This window comes from Lucilia cuprina, chromosome X, assembly GCF_022045245.1.
Source record: "Lucilia cuprina isolate Lc7/37 chromosome X, ASM2204524v1, whole genome shotgun sequence".
Lineage (NCBI taxonomy): Eukaryota > Metazoa > Arthropoda > Insecta > Diptera > Calliphoridae > Lucilia > Lucilia cuprina.
In genome coordinates this window covers 12,013,716-12,039,264 of record NC_060949.1, presented here as the reverse complement: position 1 = coordinate 12,039,264, position 25,549 = coordinate 12,013,716, and the positions used below count along the sequence as shown (strand labels likewise).

Sequence of the window (25,549 nt, the reverse complement as noted above, 5' to 3'; positions counted from 1 at the left end):
AATCAGAGATGATGCTTAAAATAATGTATATTTATGTATTTGAGATTACGTAAAATTTGAGGTGTCTACTTATGTATGTACAGACAGGCCTTGAATTCGACTTTTTCGATTTTCATTCATAATATTGTTCAAGACAATATTACATATATATAAATATTGTTTAGATGAAACACATTTTACTGTTAATCACATATTAAGAATCGTAAAACATACAACTTAAAACTTTATTTACACGCACTTTAAAAGTATAGATATCGCTACTACAACAAGACTGTCACAAAACAAAAAAAGGTGTTATGAAAAAGGCTTTGAATGTTTAATAACATTTTAGTAGTTTTAGTTAGTTTTAGACAAAATAACTTTATAATTAAACCAGATTCATGTGGTTGAGTTTAATATATTTTAACAATTAAATTAAATTGAAATTTTCTATCTGATTTAAAAAACTGAAATTTTATTTGAAATCTTATAAGTCTATATTAAGTTTTTACTATGACGTTTAGTATCCTTCGGTTCAAAAAACCATAATTATAAATTATGCCCTCCTTGTAATAAATGACCGATATGTTTTTGATGTGAAGGTTAAGTTTATCCACGAAAACCACGAAATATATGAAAATATTCTGTTTTTCGGAACTAATATTTTTATTCTATAATGAACATTTATCCTTTGATCTATCAGACATGTATGTTAATTCCTTTTTTATATAAATTATAATTATTTTATTTATAAACATTTTTCATATTTAAAGGGACCAAAATTAAAATGACATAACTGAATCTTTGGACTATAACATGGAATGTTTTACTCATTTTGTCTATATTACTAACAGACGTTTTCTAAGTTTATCTTGAACTACACATACTCGTTAAAGTTGTTTTAATTCCCAAAATAATCATCTATTGAAACGAATGTTGTATTATACTTGTGTATGTTATTGTTGACTACCATAACTTAACTTTAGTTCGATCCAAAAAGTTTTTATTTCAAAATTCAAAAAAATTATTTAGATGTGTATATAAATTCCAAAATAAATCTAATTTTCCTTATGTTAAACTATTACCAGTAGAATTTTGTACACATACAAAAGTTAATACTATTAAAAAATTAGTTCCTAAATTGTATAAATTTTCATTATAATTTTTTCAAACAAAATCTAGAAGCCTTGACTAAAAATATTTCAAATTTAAATTAAATTTTTCTATTTGTTAAAAATGTTTGACATTTTCTTTGGAAATTTTTTTTATTTCTTTATGATTTACAGCAGAGTTCCTCGCTAGTATTTTTCAGAATACGAAGATTTTCGGACTAACATGTACATAATACGATCGTAGACGAACTTGTCAACAAGAGCGTAAATAATAAAAACATTTCATTTAGTTGCTTGGCAGCATTCAACAGTTTAGTTTGTTGTCGCTTTGTTTAACAAATTCAAACACAATTTATAAAAACAAACACACAACTTGCAAAAACAACGTACACTTAAAATATTTTTGTGAAATGCATAAAAAAAAATTAAATAAGATCGTACTTCTTGAATACTTTTTTTGTACATTTTCAATCAAAATGTTATACCTTGCAAAGTAATTATAATTTTTGTGGTCATTGATTGCATTTTATTTATAAAAGTTTCCATTTTACTGTAATGAAATGTATTCTTTGAAATTGGAAATAGCTAAAAAAATTTTCAGTGCAATCTCATTAAAGAAACGTCACTTATGCGTGTGTAGTGGTGTTTTTTGTCTGCCTCTCTTTCTGGGGGACTATGATTTACAGATTAAAATCGATGAAATGATCGCGAAATTGGCCGGCTGTTATGAACAATATATATACTTATGTAGGATTACTATCAACTAAATATGGAAACATATAAGTAGATGATGGACTTCTTTTGTATTTTTTTCATAAATATTGTAGAAAAAAGTAAAAATTTAAAAAAATTGCGTCATGTACAAATTCATATACATCATAAACTTTTAATATTGTGAATGAAAATGGTTTGAGGAAAAAAGTCATGTTCGATTCATAACATTTATTACCAAATTCATTCTATATATGAGTTTATTTTTTCTGTGTAGTAAGAAACAGACTTTATTTAGTTTTATAACATAAAACTTTATATGTTACTGTGAATGAATTTGCATTTAATATTTTGTGTGAAAGTAGTGTCACTTTATGGAAGTATACAAGAAAAAATGTGTGTATTAATATTGTAATTAAACAATTTGAAAAAATATAATTAACTAACTTCTCTGATTATTTTTCTAAATTTAATAGTTTATTTGTAGAATTCATACTATTAGATGACGTAATACATTTTTTAAAAATATAAAAAGTCTTTCTCTGAAAATCGAAAAAGTCTCATCATAAAGCACCAGTCTAATATACAGTTGCTCACATAAGTTTCTCACATAAGATTTTAAGAGCGGGTTTTTAAGATGGCAATCAAATGATAATTAATAATCAGATTAACTAATCTAAAAATAAATTTAATCTGATGTTAAGTACCTTTGATGTTTTTGAGTACATGAATAATTTGCCATAGATGTATGTTTTATAAAAAAAGAAGACAAATGTATATACAATAATATGTATATGTAATAAAATGTATATGTAATAAAAACATAAACATCCATTGGGCGCTTAAATTAGCAAACAATATTAACTAAGTACTCAAAAACAACTTTGGAGGATTAATTTTAAAATTATTTATTTTTAATACAGTTCTTCACTAAAGTTTATAAATAGAACAAATTAATTTACTTAATAAAAATAAGTTTAATGAAATCTTAGACAAGTGCAGACAACGTATTTAGGAAAATTTGTACATAATACTAATGTAGTATATTATACGTTTTACATTTGCAGTTTACGATCAAAACCAAATATGAAAACTTTAGTCTTGAGCTAAATGTAGTGTTAGCACCCAGTATAAAATGTATAAAAAATGTTATTGTCATGATTGTGATTATGATTGAATTTTCTTAATAAATGACTTGAAATGAAACATTGAAAAACTATACGTTGTTCGATAAAAATAAATTATGTTGCTAATAAAAATACGACAAATGAATTCAAAATAAATTAGTTTAAAAAAAAATAAGGCGGGCGCCAACATAACTGTTAAGTAAAAGTTTATTAAATTGTATTTCATTAATTTTTATTCTGTTATTATTTACAATTTTTAAATGATATAATTTCATATTACAATCTTCTGTAAGGTAGTTTATACGATCTAACATTAATATTTAAGATTGTGTAATAATTCTACAATGTTATTCCCTAGGGAAGAAAACATTATGTGACAGGTGTATGAACTGACCGAATATAATTTAATCGGTTTTTGATTATTCATAAAATTTGATCACAATAATTGGTCATTCTTTTTAAGAAAGTTTAAAGTGGAATTGCCCTTATGGGAAGGTATGTCCCATTTTTACAAGCCACTAGATAAATACAATAGGCACAAATTTCTCCAAATAAATATTGTATTTTTTATAAAATGTAGTCTCTTTTTTATGAATAGCAAAATTCGCTTAACTTATGTGAGATACTGTATGTTTGTAGGTATACTTAAACTAAAAATTCTACATCATTGTATGTATTATATTATATGATATTTTTAGCAGCATATTACTTCACGGGACTTAAATTGTAGTAAGTAAAGGACAATTATTATCATCATTTAGGTCAAAATTAGCCATTTTGACTATAGCTGTCCTGACCTTTCATTTGAATTGAATCACCATCAAAAACCACCACTGTACCCAGTTATGTCGGTGGGTTTCAAACGATCGAACATTGCCAAATGATGAGCAGTTGTATGATGGGCATGGGGATGTCCATGATGATGATGATGGTTGGCGTGGTGAGAGTGAGGATAAGCTGAGTAATTGCTTTGACTGGCTGTAGCTGTAGGATATCCATACGGGTAATTGGGACTGGGCATATGTAAAGTATGGCTAGCAGTTACGTTGCTTTGTGTAGGCGCGTACGGATTGTTCGATGTTGCATAATCAGAGCCTGCCGAATGTTGCGTTGAGCTTCCATAGTGCGCAGCTGCATGATGATGATGATGTGCAGCCACAGCCGTATGATGATGATGCGTTGGTGGTGCTGTTGTAGCATATAAAGAATTGACAGGTACATGAGTTGTCAAATGAGCATGTGGATCCATGTACATTGATGTGTGATGGTTAGCAGTGCCTGCAACAGCTGTGGGTGATGAAAGATTTGTGGGTGTATTAGCTGCGGCAGCGGCTAAAACGGCTGCAGCCATTAGATTTGAATGGTGATAAGCATTCGGATTGGTTAGAGGTCTGCTGTTTGACGGTAGACCATAGTTTTCGTGGGCGTTGTTATTGTTATTACTTGACGCAGATGACGCTGCTAAATTGCTAACAGAAAAATTACTATTTAGCAAATTCGAAGTAGTATTTGACTGTTGGATTTGACTGTTGTTTGAGGGTGCAGAAGTTGGGCTGTTTTGAGGTCCCACCATAGCAGAGAAGTGAGATTCACCCCCCCCATGCGAGTCAGCCAGACCTTGAAGTCTGCTTTCAACTGCTGCAGCAGCAGCAACCTGTGCGTTAACAGCTGCTGCCGAGGATAGAGCAATCGATTCACTTTCGGAAATAGTGGGTATTTGGTCAACTAAGGACTCAAGACCAGATAGACTTTTTCTCGCAACATCACTACCGCTATGTTGATTTTGATGATTGTGATTATCGTGATTATGTGAATGTGTTTGATGTAGCTGGGAATTCAACAAGTACGGATTATTGGTAATATCATCATAACGACTTTGTCTTATCGGCCATTGTGCAATTTCTTGGTGTTGGGATTGAGGCTGTTGTTGAATTGCTTGCATTTGTTGTTGTTGAGGTTGATCATGATAATTAAGAGATGACTGTTGGGGTGAATTTACAAACATCGTACTTGTTACAGCTGCAGGAGAATGAATATTATGATTAGGTTGGGGTGAAAGCCACTGCTGAAAATGTTCGTTTGTGTTATGATCTGGTGTAGCTTCACCACTGTTAATAGGACTATTAAAACGCGATCTCTGATGGTTACTATGCAGTCGTTGATGCATTGTATTCAAATCGGAATTTACATTCTCGTTTACAATCGCTGCAGTTGTAGCTGACGCTGCTGGAGGTTCAAAATCAACATTACAGATGTTGGGAGAACTGGGAGGTGGTGACTCACCAAAATTTTGATCTTGTATAGTATGTTGGTGATTTGTCGACTCCACTAGATCTGTTGCAGATGTAGCTTTAGAAGGTTCCCTCCCATTGCTATTTAAACACAATTTATCATGCTGTGGTTGCGAAGGAGGTGTGTTGGTAGTATAGGAGCAATTTAGAGATGGCGAAGCCATTGGGGAAGCCATCGGTGAATAAATGCTTCTTTGATGTGGTGGTGTTGAATACAAGGATACGTGTTGATTTGTTTGCAAACCTTGCATTTGATTTGTTGAGCCTTGTGTTATATCACTGGTCAGAGACTGAATAGACATGATATTAGGTTTCTGTCCCAACATTGTATTCGACTGTCCAATATCTGTTTGCATCATATTTGGATGCGGTTTAACTTTTTTAGGTCTACCCCTCTTTTTCTTTGGCATTTCACTGTTAGAGACTTGTACAACAGACAAGTTTAATATATTGGAGTAATCTCCATTATTGCTACTCATCAATTGGCTATTCACTTGTATTTTATTACCAGTAACAGGATCTATAATTTCTTGCCCTTTGATCTTTTTAGGTCGCCCTCGCTTCTTTTTTTCATGCTGAGTGCCCACCAACGATGACATCATAAAATTATTACTTACATTGTTATCGCCAGCTGGAGGTCCAGGTCCTTCTCCAGCACCATGTGGATTAGTTTCAGGGTCAAATGAATATCCTACTGGATTTTGTAATGGATTATTTGTGTTTGAAATTCCTATTGCATTTTGATAGGCCGGATCGTTAGAGCTGGTGGCACTGCTTTGCTGATTTTTATAATTTTCCTGTTCACATTGTTGTTTAATGCGCTCTTCAGTGAAAACACATTCCGATTGATCAATGTGTGGTATTAGGCCATTTAGATAGTCTCGAAATTTCTTTAGTGCTGCATAAAATGGAACTTTATCTGCTGCTCTAGGCAACTGAGCACAACGCGCCGAAGACGATGGCATAACCCAAATAAACTGAAAGTATTAAACATTTTATTAAAATTTTTGTCAATTCTAACAAACTTATAGTATGTACATATTATGTATGTATATAACGTCCTACATTTTACAAATTAAACTCTATTGAGAGATTTATTAAAATTGTTTTATCAATTATATAAAAAAATCGTAAAACAAAAATTAAGGACATTACTGATGTGATAATGAATTTAACGCACAAAAATAATGGTCCTATGCCCACGGTAAAGCATACCGATAGACTTAAAAAGTCTGGTGAACATTTATTTTACTATGGATCGCTGTTGATTTTGGGTAGAAACGGTTCTAGTTAAACATGTAGTAGAATTGATTAAGTAGAAACATAACATTATCATGGGTATTATAAAAAGGTTTTTATCAGCTTGTGAATTATTAAGAAGGAAATACAAAAATCATTTAGTTTAAAGCGCCAAAATATAAATGTTAAACCTTAACCATAAATTTGAAAGCAACATTGCGGATGATGCTTTTGTTTAGTGGTGGGATATATATTAAATACATACATATATACACGCCAATTATTAACAATTATTCCAGGGGAGTTTGTTAATTTTTGCGTGCTTTAGGCATACACTGCAGTATAATTTTATTGCATTACAAATTTCAGTTATCAGTAAATTTGTACTGGTTACTGCAAACATTTTCAGTAATCAGTAAAATGTACTGGTAATGCAAATTTTACTGAATACTAAATTTTTTCAAGTGATTAGTAAAATTTTTAACCAACATTCATTATTAGTAAAAAATATCATATTAATTTCTTTTACTATTAAGAATCTAATATTATAAAATATAATAAATACTTCCAACAACTTTTTATTGGTCGATAAAATTATATAAGATTTATCCTTTTATATAAATTTGTACATAGCTAACCTCCATCAGAGTGAGATGGTACGATAAACTATCAGGAAAAAGGTATTAGACCAAAATTACACGTGTAAAAGAGCTGAGGAGGCAAAACCCGCAAAAACGGAAATCTGTCTTTTCACAAGAAAGCCAAAAATTTCTACGTATACCGAACCTTGCTTCCTGGTCAGGAAGATACCAATGACAGACAATGTTAAGTACTTAAGTGTAATCCTCGATCGAAAATTAAAATGGAGGCACCACATATAGGATAGGATCAACAAGGCACATATAAACTACTATGACAAATTAGATTTATGAAAGGGTAATTGGACCAATTCTAGGGTATGCTTCAATAATCTTGTGGACTGCTTTAGACAAAAAGTGCAATATCAAACTACGACTGGGAGTTCAGCGTACATGCTGCGGGTATAAGTGATTACATGTGTACTACTTCAACCAAGGCTCTGAGATATTCCACCCATTGATATGTATGTATTTATTTAAGATATGAGGCGGCGCTTACAGCCAAATGGACCTTTACTTTAACTGACCAAAAGCGGTTATAGGACACGTCATCAATGTATACTTGGCACATTGGAAGGTTATATACAATCATCGGAAGTGCCTGATCGTATACCAGACACAGAAGCTTCCAGGCAGAAGTAAAAGCAATAACGGAATGTGTAAATTGGATTAGAATAAATATGGTGCACATAGCGCTTAATATATTTACCGACAGCTAGATGGCAATTAAAGCGATCTCAGGAGATAAAACTAAATCTAAGACCGTATTGTATTGTAAGAAAGCTTTAACTGAAGCCCACTCGGAAGTAGTCGGTAAAGAAAGAGCGCATGTAATAACTTTAAAGGGAAGGGAGCTCGAGGCAGTTAACCTAACAAACGCAAAACCATTCGACGCAACAAAAGCTAATATAAAAATATGGGTAAGAGAATCCCATAAGACCTCTTGGAAAAATGAAACAGTGTGTAGAAAATCCTATTGGGTGATCTTGATGAGAGCAAGACGAAAAATCTCCTCAAAATGAGCAAGTCTCAAGTTAGTATGTTAGTACGTTGATGATGAGGTATATATAAAGAATATAATAACACGGTATGCATACGGAAGTTATCACGCCTTCAGATTTATTAAATGTTTTCATGGATTGCGTAATTAGGGTTCTACTGAATAACAAAAAGTAAAATATTGCCATTGTATTACAATTTACTTGATGGAAGTGCCGAAGTCATGATTTAACACAAGTTTATATTCTTGTTTTATACCCTTCACCTTCGTGAGAAGGGTAGATATAAGTTTGTCATTCCGTTTGTAATTTCTATAATATAATTTTCCGACCCTATAAAGTGTATATATTCTGGATCCTTATAGATAGCGGAGTCGATTAAGCTATGTCCGTCTGTCTGTTGAAATCAATTTTCTGAAGACTCCAGGTATCTTCGAGATCCAAATCTTCAATAATTGTGTCAGACATGCTTTCGAGAAGTTTCCTATTGAAAATCGGTCCATAAATAACTGAAATTTTCAGATGTAGTTCTGAGACTACATCTAAAAATTTCCTCATCAAATTATAAATAAAAGCATAAAAACAACAAGGGATAAAGCAGTAATATGTTGGTAATACAGTTCATATTTGTTTGAGGACGGTAATACAGTTTGACTGTGGTAGTACAGTACACAGTTCTGCTACAGTTTTTATTTGTTTGTGTATGTTATGTGTGACATGTGTGCAGAGATACAAAATAAATAAAAACTGTTTTTTAAAACATACTTGGTGAAGGGTATATAAGATTCGGCACATCCGAATATAGAAATCTGACTTGTTTTTATTTTTATGTTGTCTACACATTTTCTTAGATGTATACATAATCTAGATTGTTTTTAAAATACTTTAAATACCGACGGGACCAGGTGTATTTTGTTATGTAAATTTCGAATTTAGGTCAAAAACTAAAGCATTTATACATATGTATGGCTTAATGTGTTCTATATAAAAATCCCATTTCTGAGATTTTTTTTAAACTCTTTTGTGATTTGTAATAACTAGGACAAGAATTTCTATGCAAATGCATGTTTGTAGTCAGTAACTCAAAATAACTTTTAACCAGTTTTCTTTTCGAATCAAAGAATTTGCTACAAAATTTCTTCGATTTGTTATTGCATATTTTGTTATAAATACATAAATTGCACATTTTGCATTTATTTTTGCATATTGCATATATTTTGCATTTTAATAGCAATTTTTTATTTTTTTAAAACAAATTCTTTTGTTTTCTATGTATTTCATATTTTTACAACCAATTTGGATTTACATATTTATAATTTGTTTAAATAAATATCAAAAAATTTCGATATAACAACAAAATACTAGGTTATTGAAATACAATTTTACAAAGTTTTATTTAATTTTTAAAGGCACAATAGTGCGGAACGTAGTTTGTGCTGTGCTGCTAATTGTAACATCCAAAATATTTGTCATTTAAGTATCGGTTCAGTTTCAATTCCTGAGTTTGGCCATCTGTGTGTACATATAAAAAGATAACTTGATAAAATTTTGTTTTTACATCTCTCTCACGTCCATAATTTACTTAAAAACCAAACGATAAAATTCGGAAGAAATATAATTTATACAAAAATACATTAATTCACCAAATTTTATTACAATTGTTGTCAAAAACCTAAGATCTAAATATCTATTAATATGTACCATCACAAAGAAATATTTTTGATGCAATTTTAGTGCATATTTTCCTATTTTATAGTGCATATTATAAGCACATATTTTTAATTTTTTAGTGTATGAAATTCCTTGCCCTTGTAATAACAGTTTTAACAAAATCAAATAACGCCTATTTAGTTATGTAAATTTCGAATTTAGGGCGAAAAATTTAAATGCATTAATTTTTCGCCCTAATGTGTTCTAAATTATTATGTAAAAATCCCATTTTTGAGATTTTTGAGGCTAAATTATCGAAACCCTTTATAGAATAATTAAGAATATTGTGCATCTGGTCCCTTAGGTATCAAAAGTTTAAACATTTTTTTAATATTTATCTATATACATATACTAGGTAATACCCGGTGTGCTTCACTACCCCAAAATAAATTAAATACATAATAACTAAAAATATTTATTTTGTTACTAAATTATAAAATTTTTCTTAAAGGTTTATTATAATTTCTCTTGATGAATATAAATTTTATTTAAATTCTAAAATAATACATTAATGATCTATTTATATTCTTATGCCTTGGGATATATAATATTTTTTGTTTTACCCTCTAGTATAAAAAACTCACTTAACGATTTTGAACATTCTAACCACAATATGTTACATATGAGAATTCGCCAATATCTATACATCTATGAAAATTTTGAATTATTTGATAGTTTTCAAGATATATGAAATTTTGTATTCAATTCATATATGTGGTGCCAAGCGCCCTATTGAAACTCCGCCCGTTATTTTCTAAATGTTCACATGTTAAAGTTATTCGTGCAAAAATTTAAGATTCTAACTGTAATAGTTTCCAAGATTAACGAAGTTTTTTATTTAATTTATATGGAGGTGTCACGCCCCCTAACGCTAGTTTGCCCACCTTTTATCCCATACAATCATATTGACACTAAAGTGCAACCGACAAAATTTGAGGATTGAACTGTTAAATTTATTTCAAATATAAGAATTTTATATTTTCTTAATGTAGGCGTGGCTTGAAAATTCAAAATAAAAAGTAGCCTATTACCTATTCCAGACATACAGGAAAAATTTCAAAATAATCGGTTTAGCCGTTTAGTAGTCTATAACCGTTTGTTTTAAGTCTATAGACTGCTAAACGGATGGAGCGATTTTAATGAAATGTTCAGTGTGTGGGGACGAAATGGATGTTTAAGTACAAATCCTTTATTTGCGTTATTTTTCTCTAAGTGTAAATTTTAATGATTTACTACCATTGGTTTACATCTTTGATGGAAAACTAATAACGAGTTAACCCCTACTGTATTTAAACTTTTTTTACCTCAATTTTTAAGCTTTGTTGTGCATTCCATTATAAGGTAAATAATTAAATATGGGAAGACAATTCTTCTCTTTTTATTAAACTAATTACTTTTGTTTTATTAATTTTTGTGTATACTCAATAAACTTCTTCTTCTACATAAAGGAAATCTTGTTAAGAGTCATGTCGCAAAGCATTGTTCTAGGACGAAAAATCGTCTCTTGAGTGGGGTAAAAATAAAAAAAAATCTGTCTGGCAACTCTAATGGCAACGGAGTAGATTTTTTACAAGCTGTACGAACTGTTTCTGAATTTTTATTAAAATCTAAATAAATAATAAAGAACATTTTACCAAATTGTGAAGAAATATTGTTGACAACCTTATTTGTTTAAAAAAAAAACTTAAATTTTACTGCAATACCATTTGCGTCAAAATTAATTTAAATTATAAATACAAGTACATAAAACATAACCTCACATAAATTTGTGCACATTAAATATGACACAAAAGTGTGATCATTGCAATAAATGCTTTAATAAAACTGAGGTCCGCGTCAAGTGTGATTTTTGTGATGTCTACTTTCATCAGGAATGTGCAACACAACTTAATCCCTCTCTTACAAAAACTGCCCTTGATGTAATTAAAAAAAATAGTGGTAGTCTTTCTTACAAGTGCAACACCTGTCTTAAAGACAATAATGTTAAATCTGACCAGTTAAATAGCAAGCTCGATAATTTGGAGAAATATATGCGTGAAATAACCACCCAACTTATGGAGATTAAAAAAGATCTGTATCATAGTGTGAATCGTAATGAAAATTTTGAAAAGATTATTAACACAAAAATAAAGAAGCTTGAAGAGGAAAATAATGGACTCAGGAGACAAATGAATCGTGCGGACATCATAATTACTGGTTTACCACAAACTATTCCTAATGAAAAACTATATTCAACTGTTATCGACTTGGCTAAAGCCCTTGGGCTAGAAATCACAACATCTGATTTATATTTATGTTCTTAGATTGGGAAAAAATCTTCAGTTCTGGTGAAATTTAATAGCGTATTAACCAGGGACTCTTTGATGAAAAACTATCGGGCGAATTATGATTTAAAACTAAATCAGATAATGTCGACTGAAAACGTACAATCAAGAGTATATATTAATGCTCATCATACGCCGCTAGTTTCAAAGTTCCGATATTACTGTCGCAAATTAGTTAGAGAAAAAAAGTTGACCGATATGAAATGCTTAATTGGGGTATTCCTAGAGCTAAATTTTACTTTCATGATGGAAGGGAGGATGAAGGTGATTCGGAATATGTTATTAAATTGTATACGGGAATGTCTAAAGAGAATTTTTTTGAAGGCGATGATACTCCACAAAATAAAGGGACCATTGGTGAACAAAAGAAATAGCTCAAGTTTTAGGTATTAAAAAAAAATCATTATTTTCCTTGATTATTAAAAAATTATATTACAAAACAAATTTAAATTAATTCTTATTATTTATAAATCTTGGTTTTAATTTAAATATTTTTCTTTTTCATATTAGTAATTTTTATATATTTTTGCTTTTGAACTATTTTTTATTTCAATTATTAAATATAGTTTCCTATAAACAGGCTTTTAAGGTCATTGTTCAAATAAAAGATTATTTATCTCATCTTCAATCTATCCGACGTTTCGTTGGTATTTTCCAACTTCTTCAGGGATTTCTGATTTTATTTATGATCTGGCAACATTATAATTATACAAAAGAAAAATAAATTTTTGTTTAAATAGTCAGTAACAACAATCTTATAATCTATATAAAGAACAATTTTTACTTACAAATATTCTTTTTTGTCAAAATTACATTATTAAAAATATCACAGTTTTTTGTAAAGTTGGACAACACAAACAAAAAACTTATTACTAAATAATGTAAAGATAATAAAATTTAATATCACAGTAAAAGTTCTTATTCGAGCACAGTTTGTTATTATACTAGAATAATGCTATGGTGTAATTTGCATTTGTATTATCTTTATCTTCTTTTGTATTTATTGCACTCTTCGAATTTTGTTGTATCCTCAAGCTTTCCAATGTAAATCTCTTGTTTTCTCTTCTCTCTTTGTCCAAAATTCTTACATTGTCAAAATTAGGTTTATGTCTATTTTCAATACAGTGTTGTGCAAGTGCAGTTGATTGTTTACCTTTCTTTATGTCAGCTATGTGTTCATCTATTCTCACGCCTAAATTTCTCTTTGTTGTGCCAATATAAACCTTACCACACTCTTCATTGTCCCCACCATCACATCTTATTTGGTACACAACATTGTTTTGTTCTCTATTATCAATTTTTGTTTATGTTTGTGTAAATAGTTGTTGTATTGTCTTATTCGATTTGTATGCAATAATTATTTGTTCCCCGTTCATTATGTCCCTTGTTTGTTTGTTATCTGTTAATTTTGGTATAAACGGTATGCTGTAATATTTAGTGTTGCCAGATGTATCCTTATCTTGGTTATTACCTGGGGAATTAATTTTGTTCTTTATTTCATTTACTTCTACTTCTTTCAACAAAGAATTTAACGAATAAAACAAGGCGAATATTTAAATGCATGATTTTTTTTTATTTTTATTTTTTTTGTTGTTCCTTTTTTCCTAAATTGTTGTTATTAATGATAATATGAAACTTAAATTATAAATGAAATGCTATCACCTTATTAAATTCGTCTAACATAAGTACAATGAGATATAGAAGAAATGAGTGTAAAACGAAAGACATAAAAACGAGGAAAAGATGCAATATACGTAATTGTTCAATTCGTAATTGGAGTCATATCGTTGTATAGTTGTATGGCGTATTGTTTTTATTGATATTTTGTTTTCGTAACAAAAACAAAACAATGGTAACAGTGTGGCAGCAATTGTGAATTGGACAAATACATACATATGTACAAAACAGACTGCAAATAAGTATTTTTTCCTTTATATCTGTTTAATATTTTGCTTTTTTTTTGATATTTCAATATTACAGTGACTTTAAATTAACTCATTTTAATCTATCTTTTGGAGTTTTTTTTTGAGTCTCTATAATTTATAGTTTAATAACAACACACAAACTCATATTCATCGAATTATCAAATATTTGTTTTTGGATTACATATTGCATTTTTTAACACTCTTTTTATATTTTTCTTTTACATTGTATTATTAAAATTTAAATTTTTGTTTGTTCTTTTTATTTTGATTTTTGTTAAGAAATTTGAACATTATTAAAGTAGTTCGCATATAGCTGTAAGTAAGTTACTTTTAGTAATGAATTTAAAATTTTTTTATAAAATGATATTGGGAATAAATACATCAAATGCACAAATGTTAAGGGTAGTCAAATATAATTATGATTTCAGATAATTTGGGTCCGTTGATTGATAGTAGTCATTTAGAAAATAATTTAACCAGTGATTTTTTTAATGTGTGTCATCTTAATGCTCAGAGCTTGGTACCAAGATCAAATTCTATAAAATACGAAGAAATGAAGAATTTATTAGAGAATAGTTTATATGATGTTATCGGTGTAAGTGAAACATGGTACAAAGATTATATATCTGATGATACAATATCATTAAGTGGATATCAAATTTTCAGAAACGATAGACTTTGGTCTAGGGGAGGTGGCGTGTGTCTTTACATCTCGGACAAATTCAAAGCATGAGTATTGTGTGATTACATGGAGAAAACACTAATTGAGAGTCTATTTGTTGAGGTGAGTCTTGGAGGTACTGATAAAATAGTGGTTGGTGTAGTTTAGTTGCCACAGGGTAACTTTAGGCATGCTGAAGATTATCTGGGTGATGGAGCTTCGCGTTTTCCAAATCTAATTTTAATGGGCGATTTCAATACAAATTTGTTTGATACAACAAAAAGTCAAATAGTTAGAGATTTCTGTATAAGAGCAGGATTATCAGTAATACATAATTGTTTACCAACACATTTCACTGATAACCTTTCTTGTTCTACTTTAATTGACTATTTTATGGTGTCGGAGCCTGATTTGGTACATACGAAAATGCAGTATCAAATGCCAGTTTTAAACTCAGGACATTCATTAATTTCTATCTCTTATAATGTCAGAATTGAAAGAAATTTCCCGAATTATTTTTTTCGGGACTATAGATCTTTAAACTTAGAACGGTGTTTGCAACAATTGCGACCAGTAAATTTTTCTTACTTATATAACAGGTATTTAGTAGATGATCAAATAGCTTTTTTTAATTCAGTTATACTTGAAAATTTTGAACAGAATGTTCCCTTGAGGAGAGCAAGAAGGCCGCGTTATGATAAATGGATGGATACCAATGATATTAAAATTGCTCGCTCAAAGCGTAATCTGGCTTTCCGTGCCCTCAGAGAAGATAATTGTGAATATAATCGAAACATATACCGAATTAATCGGAACAGACTTAAAAGTTTAATTAGGAGATATCGGAGAAATGCAAGTATCAACTTCTTTTCTAACTGCAATCAAACACAGTTCTGGAGTAGGTTAAGATCTGAAGGGGCTATTGCAAGTAAATCTGAATCAAGTATGAATCAAGTGAATGTTGAGGAATTTAATTGTAATTCAATACTACCTCCCATTGTTGATGAAGGATGTTGGGATGTTATTTTTTCATCTAATATGGGGTTTTCCTTTAGAACAATGGATGAATTGGAAGTATATAATACCATGAATAGTATTAAAACTAATGCTGTAGGATATGATGGCATCCCTATTAAATATTTGAAATTGATTTTTCCTGTTATAGCAAAGCCTTTAATTTTTATTTTTAACAAAATAATAACCACATCTGAATTTCCAAGCATTTGGAAAATTGGAAGAATAGTGCCGGTTCCCAAGATTAAATCCCCAAGATTGGCAACTAACTTTCGGCCAATAATTATACTTTCCTGCTGTTCAAAAATCTTGGAGATTTTATTAAGGAATCAAATTCAGGAGTACCTAGGAGAAAAGGGATTGTTAAGCACTTTCCAATCGGGATATAGGGAAAACTATAATACCACAGGACTTACTTTAGGAGTTGTAGAAGCTTTACGACATAATATGGATATGAAATTTGAATCTTTAGCAATATTTTTGGATTATTCCAGAGCGTTTGACTCCATAAGTCATTCTATGTTAATAACAAAGTTATTAAATTCTTTTAAATTTGATAATACTGCTTGTAAATTAATTAGATCTTTTCTTACTGGTCGTAGACAATTTACGGAGGTTGAAGGAAGAGTGTCTACAATTTTGGAAATTTTTAGAGGTATACCTCAAGGATCTGTATTAGGACCATTGCTTTTCATGATGTACGTTAATGACATCTTTTCGCAAGTACATTTCTGTCTATGCTGATGACATACAGTTGGTTGCATGTGACAATGGACGTGGTGTTGATTATTTGACGGTAAATGTTAACAGGGATTTAAAGCGCATCATGGAATGGTCAGATTTAAATTATTTAAGCCTCAATCCGACAAAAACTCGCGTTATATTATTTTCAAATATTATTCAATTAAATATTAAACTTTATTTGGGAGATAACCCTATACAATTCGTATCTTCTTTCAAAACTCTTGGTATATACTTGGATAATAAATTAGATTTTGGGGTCCATATTAATCACATTATAGCGTCCATATCTTTTACATTGAGAAAATTTTATTCATTAGGTTGCTACTTACCTTTAAATTTGAAAAAGCAGTTAGTTTTTCTGTATGTTTACCTACTTTTCTCTACGCAATAGAAGTATATAGTGGTACATCCCAACACAACATGGATAAATTAGAACATTGCTTTAACAGAATAGTTAGGTATATATATGGTCTTAGATATCGAACGAGAATTACATCTTACGTTATATCACTCTTTGGCTGTAATTTTCAAGGTTTTGTTAATATAAGATTGTTACTTCAACTATATAAAATCATAAAAACGGGCTGTCCGCCTTACTTGAGAAATTTGTTTCAAATTGGTACGTCTTCACGAACACATGCATTAGTTCCTCCGCGTTATAATACGTTGATTATGAAGAGGTCATTTGTTGTCAGATCTATTGGCCTATGGAACTCTACAATACCGTATGCTGACAGAAAATTTTCATATTCCATAAAAAAGTTTAAGAATGTTGCAATGACAAATTTATAAATTTATTACAACTATTATTTTTGACTGCTATCTTTTGATGCCCAAATATTTGAATACTGTATTTGTGTTTGACCTTTAACATTTGTGCAATAGGGGGGTTTTAATTTAATTTTTATTTTCTTCTTTTCTTTCATATTTGTTTTGAAGTTTTAAATTAAATACATATATAAAATATTTATCTTTAAGATCTTAAATTGTATGCCATATATGTTGTACCGGTTTATTGGCCCTTAAGGGCTTAAAAAACTATTGAATAAATAAATAAATAAATAAATAAATAAATAAATAAATAAATGACTTAAGCCACTTTTATTTTAGAGTTGATTGATAAATGATAAATGCGTGTAATTTATTTATATTATTTGAGTCAAATTAGTTGCATTATGTAATACTACAATTTCACTTTATAATAACTTCCAAAAATAACATAAAAATTACTTCCTAAGAATTTTCTTTAGATGTAGTGAATTTGGAATCAAATAAAAAAGTCATCCCTCCTGTGACAAGCATGTGTTAAAATCATCAATTCTTCAGGACTTTTTCAGTACTTCCTGGAGTAAATTCTACTTCTTTTTCACTTCTTTGGAAGTTATTTTTTGCTGGGTACATATCTGATAAACTGTTAGAGAGAGAAAAAAATGGGCGAACTTTCAATAGAAGACCTGACATCTATTAACGTAATACAAAGTTCGTAATTCAGAGATACTATTAGTGATCTAATCTTTTATCCGTATTAAAAAAAATTAGACCGATTTTGGTTCATAAAAACCTGTTTATATCGAATATTATCGCTGTACTAGCATTTTATTGTCAGTAATTAGCGTTAAAGTAATTTTCTGGATGCAGGCTTACATATGTATATGGGCGGGTAGGGTATGTTACAGACACTTGCCGCATACAATTCGGTAGGAAAATTTAAGTTCCTATAAAAGTTTCTTATATACAATTTTATAACTGTATTTTATTTGTGTCGATGTTTACTTTATTTTTAAGCCAGTAGGTACTGAGCGTTAAGGTAATTTTTTGAATCGGATATTATAATAATCATACGCCGATTCTCATAAAAGTCAGTAGAGAGGGTTTGGCTAATAAGAAACGTACTTATGTTAAATTTTATTTCAATACTCTTACTTTTAAGCCAGTTTAAGCCAGCGTTAGGGTAATTTTCTGAAGGAGGCATTATAAGGAGGTAGGGTCAATTATGGTTCGTAAGGAATTTAGTTCAGTCTAATTTCATAGCTATGTTTGCATTTTTAAGCCAGAAATGAGCGTTAAAGTAGTTTTTTCGACCAATATCTTACCCTAAAAATAGCTGAATAATCTGTAATGTCAAGAAGGAGCGGTACGAATTATTCCAGAAACCTCTAGTAGAATAAAGACCCCAAGTTTTGATGGCACTACACCTTTTAATGTGTTAAGTTCCAGTTTGAAACACTTTCCACCAGAAACATGTGGAACAATGAAAAAAAGCTATAGATCTTGTCCTTAAAAAGAAATGCTTCAGTAGTTCTTGAATGCGTACCAGTGAGCAGCAGATATAATTTCCATGATATAATGGAGGAACTACAACGCAAGGAGAACATAAAAAGGAATTATAACGAATGGAATTGTGTGGTAGAGTGCAGAAGGCCAATGAGACACTACAAGACTTTGCATTGGAAATCGAGCGCTTGTTACAGCTTGCTTATCCAGGAGAACACCACCCATTTTTAGACATTTTCAAGATAGAGGCATTTGTAAATGGCATTCGCGATCCTGAGATAAAACATGCGGTTTGTGCCACACCAGACTCATCATTCGCTGAAACCGTCTCTTTTGCGCTGGCACAAGAAACGGCGAAAATAATTTCAAAGCCTCAAATATGCAAGGTGCGAAATGTCGAGGTTGTCGCTGAAAACGGGGGATATAGACACCGAGTTAAAGGAATTAAAAGAGACAGTTTTAGAGGCTTTAAACGAGAAACAAATTAAAGCCAAAACCAAATGTTATAACTGCGATAAAACCGGTCATATCCAGCGAAACTGTAAAGCACCAAGAAAACGTTCCAGAACGGTTTCACCACCAAGAAACCAGCGGGGAAAACATAGTAATGTGAATGCTTTATCGATAAGACCATGCAGCATGCAATGCAAACATTGCGCAAAGGCTGAGGTAATACAAAGCATCATCGATGTTCGTCGAACACATATAGATTCCAATGAGGATTGGACCCCGTACTGACAAAGATAATATCGGCTAAAGAAGACAGCCCGCAATGAAATATTTGCAGAAAGTCCATTAATGAAATCTTATTGGGCTCTATGGAATAGTCTACAAATATTAAATGGCTGCATATACGGTATATGGGAGAGTGCAGAAGTAAAAACGGTAAAACAACAGTTTTATTGGGTCGGTTGTAAAAAGGATACGGATAGCGATCGAATTCAATTCGCTCGTGAGCGAGTTTGTGCATATGTATTCGATTTTAAGTATTCTATTTAAAGAAACCAAATTTAATAATATTTTTTGTGAGCAAAATAAAATATGTACATGTATGTATGTATGTATGTATGTATGTATGTATGTATGTATGTATGTATGTATGTACATCCATTCATATGTATTCATATTATTTGCAGTTAGAGGACACTTTAGAATTTTTGAATTGTGCCACATAATTTAATGGTATGTGGCAAGAAAGAAGACATTTTAGGTAAGAAAAAAAAATCACATACATAGGTAAATATTTATTTGTGCACGTCACATAAGGCTGCAACTTTTGTTTTTTATGAATTTCTTGTACCTATATACATTACATATAATTATATTTATGTATATTTGTGCCTTATTATGTTTATTGCTAATTATGTATGAAAATCAGAAAGAGGTGTATGTATGTATGTACGTATGTATGTATGTATGTATGTATGTATGTATGTATGTATGTATGCATGTATACATACATACATACATGCATGTTTATTTGTTACTTTAAATTTCTAAGAATTTGCTTGCGGTTTTATTACATGTTTACCCTTTTGCACGTGTATAAATGGAGTTGGGATACTTATAGTAAGCGTATGAATATATGTACATACATATGTATGTCCATTAAGAAAATGCATTTGTGTATGACTGAATATATGTATGTAGGTATTTTTTGTCCTAAGAATTTGGTTGAGGTTGTGAGCAAAAAGTTGTCAGTGTTATTGTAAATGAAGTTATACGAATATTTTTTTATAAAAAAAACATCATATACATATGTATGTACATATGTACATGTACGTATTTTACATATGTATATGTATTTATTTTATGATCTATTTTTTCTGGTGTGTAAATCTATTTTTTCATAACCTATTAATTCATTTTTGCTCCAAATGTTCTTTCCACAGAAGCATTTGTTGATGGAACTGATAAAGCCACATCTAGCAAATGTCCCATTCCAGGATCATATAACTTCTTCGTTTTCCAATATTCCAAAATATTTGTGTCGAAGGCAACTCTTTCTAATTTTTGTTTCGTTGTCTTATCCGCCTTGTAATTAGTAATTTTATTTTTGTCCATGTCCATCAATGTATATATGAAAAAATATACAAATTTACATAAAAAGGTGAAGATTTCCTTTTTAACTCTTTCTTAGAATTAATTTTTTGTGACAGTCATAAAATCTACGGCCACATAACCAAACATAATTATTTCCTAGTAATTTTTTATTGCCATCATAAAACCTTTTTCTTGCTGATTTTCCGCTCGAATTTAACTCGTTTTCCACTCGCTCGCAAGAGAGTTGAAAAAAAAGTGTAAATATCGCTTACGAAGAGAATACAAAAAACAAAAAACTCGAATTAAAATTGTACTCGCGTGTTAAAAAATAAAACTTACGATTTTAATTTTAAAACGAGCGATATTAATAAAATAGCGATCGCGAGCGATATTTTTACCTACTCTGGTTGTCAACAATCTGTAGCCGATTGGATTTCGAATTGTCCACAACGCATAGCAGCCTGCGTTGTGGACAGAACAACTCCACTGCATCCTTAATCAGATGGCATGGTCGAAAGATTCAATCGCTCTCTGGAGGAATATTTGAGAAAAGTGGTTAGTGCACATCAGAAGGACTGGGGTGAACACATACACATGCCCTACCGAACAGCCGTTCACGACTCCACCTCTCAAATACCTGCAAAAAATATTTTTGGAACAGAACTCAAGCTGCCTGGTGATTTAGAATTTGGTATAAGTCCGTCATCAAAAAGTAAGGATGATGAAATCTTTTCCCAAGAGCAAGATAACCTTAATGAATTTCATGAATTCGTGCGGACATGAATAAAAATAACTAGTGATAAAATGAAGGCCAGATACGATCGAGCAGTAAATTCTGAAGGAAGAAGAAGGCCAGCTAGTATTACTATATAGCCCACAACGTAAAAAAGGTTTATCCCCTAAACTGCAAACTCACTGGGAAGGACAGTATGTGGTTATTAAGAAATTAAACGACGTGGTCTACCGAATACAGAAATATAAGAGCCCGAGAAGCAAAATGAAGGTTGTACACCTAGAACGACTAGCTGCCTATGGAAAAGGTGAATCTGTACCTATTCGGGACGAACAGGCTTAAGCGGGGGACAGTGTTACGAAATTGTATTTGCATTTAAATTAAACAGTTCTTAACGGCAAGTTTCAAGATTCATTATGAATGTTTCTAAACAACATTTGTTTAGAACCATTCCGCAAACATATATTTGATAAAGTAACATTTCGTATGGCAACACTAAGTGTGAGTGCTTTTAAATAAACACATTATATAAGTAGTGCCTTTAAGAATGTGACCGTTAAAACAATGTTTTTCAACAATATGAATATCTTTTAATATGCATATTTTACCATTTTATAGCGCATATTTAGTTTTTTTAGTGCATGAAAATCCTTGCCCTGTTTATGAAATATTAATCACAGAACAACAAATACTAGGTAAAATATTAAAATAATTATTAAAATCGTTTCTTATTTCGCTTTTTAAATCGGAAATCTAGCCATTTAAATTGATGACATAAAAAATTAATTTTGCAAAAAAAAAAAAAATTAAAAACATCAAAATGAAGAATACCTTCAAATAGCAGTAAACAACGATGCTTCTTACACAGTTCTTTTCAGTAAAAGCTCAAAAGTTTCCAATGTTTTGTCAGTAGCATAAAAATAAATAATAAGTTTTTGATTTTCCTTTTTCTGAATTTAATTATTTATTTTGTTAATTTTGGTAAATACATGTATATTAATAAAAATTAATAATAATTATTAATAATATATCAATAATAAGTTTAGAATTTCAGTAATTTCTGAAATATTGGAAAAGCCATCATATTTCATAGCTAAACTCGTAAATTTTTGGTCATATGAAACTTATTTATGTTAAATTTGAACGCAATTCTCGATCTTTTGAAACATATGTGCCCGTTTGTTTTTCGGGGGTCAATTTGTATGGGGCCTATCCGAAAACGTTGAAGGATATGGCATAGGGCTTGGATATCCTAGGTTTAAGCTATGAAGCCATTTGCTACAAAACTACATGATATACCAAAAATCTATTTATTGGAGAAAAATTAAAAATTCAAATCCAAAATTTTATTTTAATTGGTCAATTAAAAATTGTCTAATTTTCGTGAGTTCAATTTTATTATTTGTGTAATATTAATTAAGTCAAATTAATTACTTCTATAACATTAAAATTTGACTTCTTCCAAATCATTTCCAAAGAAATAATACAAAAATTATTATTAGTGAATTTGGAATCATTAACAAAGGATATCCCTCCTACGGCAAGCCCGTGTTAACGTTATTACTTCTGCCGATTTTAATCAGTGTACTAAACGATTTCTACTATTATGTTATTATATATATTCCTTCGTGGAAGAAATACCAACACATTAGTGTAGAAAGATAATCACAAATAAATCGGAAATATAATTTTAAAATTTTCTATTTATATTAAAATATACAATATGTGGTATTATTTGAAAGGTTTCTTTGAAGCCACGTCTAGTGATGCGCAAAATTTTTCGGCCCCTCCATATTAATTAAATACAAAAACTCGTTTTTCGGGGAAACTATTAGAGCTAAAATCGTAAAATTTTGCACGATGAGTTTTAAAGTGCAACTAAACTTTTCATTAGGGGTGGTTTCAATTAGAATTAAATACAAAAATAAGTATATCTGCGAAACTATTAGAGCTAGAAATTGTATATGAAGAACTTTTGCATTTATGTAAACATTTACAGAAAAATAGCCGGACTTTCAATGGAGCCTTGGTATCTCCCATATGAATAAAATTCAAGGTTTTTACAAACAAGTTTTCAAATACCTCTAAATTGGTAACTAATTTCATACAAAAACATCTCTTATAATGAACTCGGTTATTAAGAATTTTTGTATAAAACGAACTTCTTTTTCAGTCCATCAAGTTCATTTCCATACAATTTTCCTTTCTTATAAAAATATTCAGCTTAGTTAAAAAAAATAATTTTGTAAAGAATAAAACAAATATATGTATAAATCATATTCTTAAAATTTCATAAAATGAAACTTTATTTTTGGAACTACAAAAAATTTACCTGTATTATTACGAACTTCGCTTATACAGAACAAAGTTTACTTGTCCCGCGGAGTTCGTTATAAACGAGTTGGACTGCATTATTCAAATTATTTATGGGTTATATTAAAATCTGAATTAACGTTTAGAAAAATTGGCTAATAATTCTGTCAGGCATGTTTTCGAAAAGTTTTTTATTAAAAATCATATTTTGAGATAAAGTTTTTTGCAATTTTTAACCTATTTCTGTGTTTTAAATATTATTGGATTTTGCGCGGTATCTTCAATATGTAAAAAAATTATATCTGGAAAACAATTTTTTTTATTTAATTTAAAAATAATTTTTAATTAGAAACTCAAATAAAGAAGCGACAAATGACTACGTCCCCGGTGGACCAATAAGGTCCAAATTCAAAACTTAAACTCGGTAACACTTGTTCTTTCATTTGAATCGTTCAAAACATTAGAAATTACAGGATTATTTCCCTCTTTTATATTTTATATTTATATTTCATAAAAAAAACTAAATATTTTCGACAATACTCTTAATACTTACGGTATCTGTTCCTTCTACACATTCGGGCTGTCGACCGAAATTAAAATCTTTTTTACCAGAAAACACTTCAAATATCAGTTTGCCATTGAAAACGGCAATTTTTGGACGAAATCTTTGCAATTTTTCTAGAAGTATACGACTGCCTTCTTTTATTTCTTTTCTTGTTAAATCGGCTGATCCTTTAGTAGCTCTTTGTACCATGTTAGTAAATCCTATACCATATTTCATAAGTTTAAAATCTTCATCAGCATTCATTTGCTCCTGCGTTAGTCCAGACAAATACAAACATTTCCAAAAATGATTACCTGGACCAGCGTAATGGTGACCTTTATATGCCGCAAATAAGCCTGGATTAATGCCAATCTGAAAAGAAAAATCAATTTACTAATTGAAAAAATGTTCCCCGTTGTTAAATTTTTTATGGATTTTTGTATACAATGAATAGCTAGTGTATATAAAATCAGCTACTATGAATGAATTGTTCACAACAAGTTCATGATAGCAATTTTCACATCGATGGGAATAAAAATTTCAAAGGAACAAAAATTTCACTCTTATTGGCTGGCAATCAATAAAGTTGAGAAAATAGTCGAAAACCCAAACATGTATCTGAGAAATATGTATAAAAGTTAAAAAAAACAAGTTAGTGGGCTATAGCCGGATCTTAAATACCTTCCATCAACTATTATTATCTTAAAAACCTTTTAGTTATTCTAATATTTGTGCAAATAGGTTTTCTCATCATTTCTAATAGAACAAGCTAAGATTTAAAATAAAAAATGTTTTTGTAAAATGTTACGAGTATCGGTCGATAATTGACTTCATATATATTAGTATCGATATATATTTCACGAAAACATTTTTAATTTAGTATAAACAAATTCCTTAAATATCTCACACAGATGTATACATGCAAATCATTAAATATTGTTCTATTAGAAATAATAAGAAAACCTATTTGCACAAATATTATAATAACTAAAAGGTTATTTAGATAATATTAGCTGATGGAAGGTATTTAAGATCCATCTCAGCTGAATATAGTTCTCTAACTAGTTATACCCTTCACCTTCGTGAGAAGGGTATATATAAGTTTGTCATTCCGTTTGTAATTTCTATAATATAATTTTCCGACCCTATAAAGTATATATATTCTGGAT

General features: G+C 30.1%; 2 protein-coding genes across 2 annotated transcripts in view; one reads left to right on the top strand and one right to left on the bottom strand.

Annotated features, from left to right (window-relative positions):
- Positions 1-3,118: 3,118 nt before the first annotated feature.
- LOC111683328 overlaps positions 3,119-25,549 on the bottom strand; it is a 97,503-nt gene continuing 75,072 nt past the window's right edge. Inside the window, exons 5-6 of the mRNA XM_046945440.1 lie at positions 24,390-24,752; positions 3,119-6,197 (exon numbers count right to left, since the gene is read on the bottom strand). Of these exons, the coding sequence (XP_046801396.1) occupies positions 3,750-6,197; positions 24,390-24,752 (2,811 nt within the window). The 3' untranslated portion in view covers positions 3,119-3,749. The remainder of the gene's footprint in view (positions 6,198-24,389; positions 24,753-25,549) is intronic.
- Positions 14,518-17,501, top strand: LOC124418642. The gene is made up of 2 exons (XM_046945450.1): positions 14,518-14,649; positions 14,721-17,501. The coding sequence occupies exon 2, from the start codon at positions 14,959-14,961 to the stop codon at positions 16,471-16,473; it is 1,515 nt and encodes a 504-aa protein (XP_046801406.1). The 5' UTR covers positions 14,518-14,649; positions 14,721-14,958; the 3' UTR covers positions 16,474-17,501.

Bases quoted from the DNA above. Each gene is read 5' to 3' on its own strand.
- LOC124418642 (XM_046945450.1), top strand. From the start codon at position 14,959: ATGGGCGATTTCAATACAAATTTGTTTGATACAACAAAAAGTCAAATA.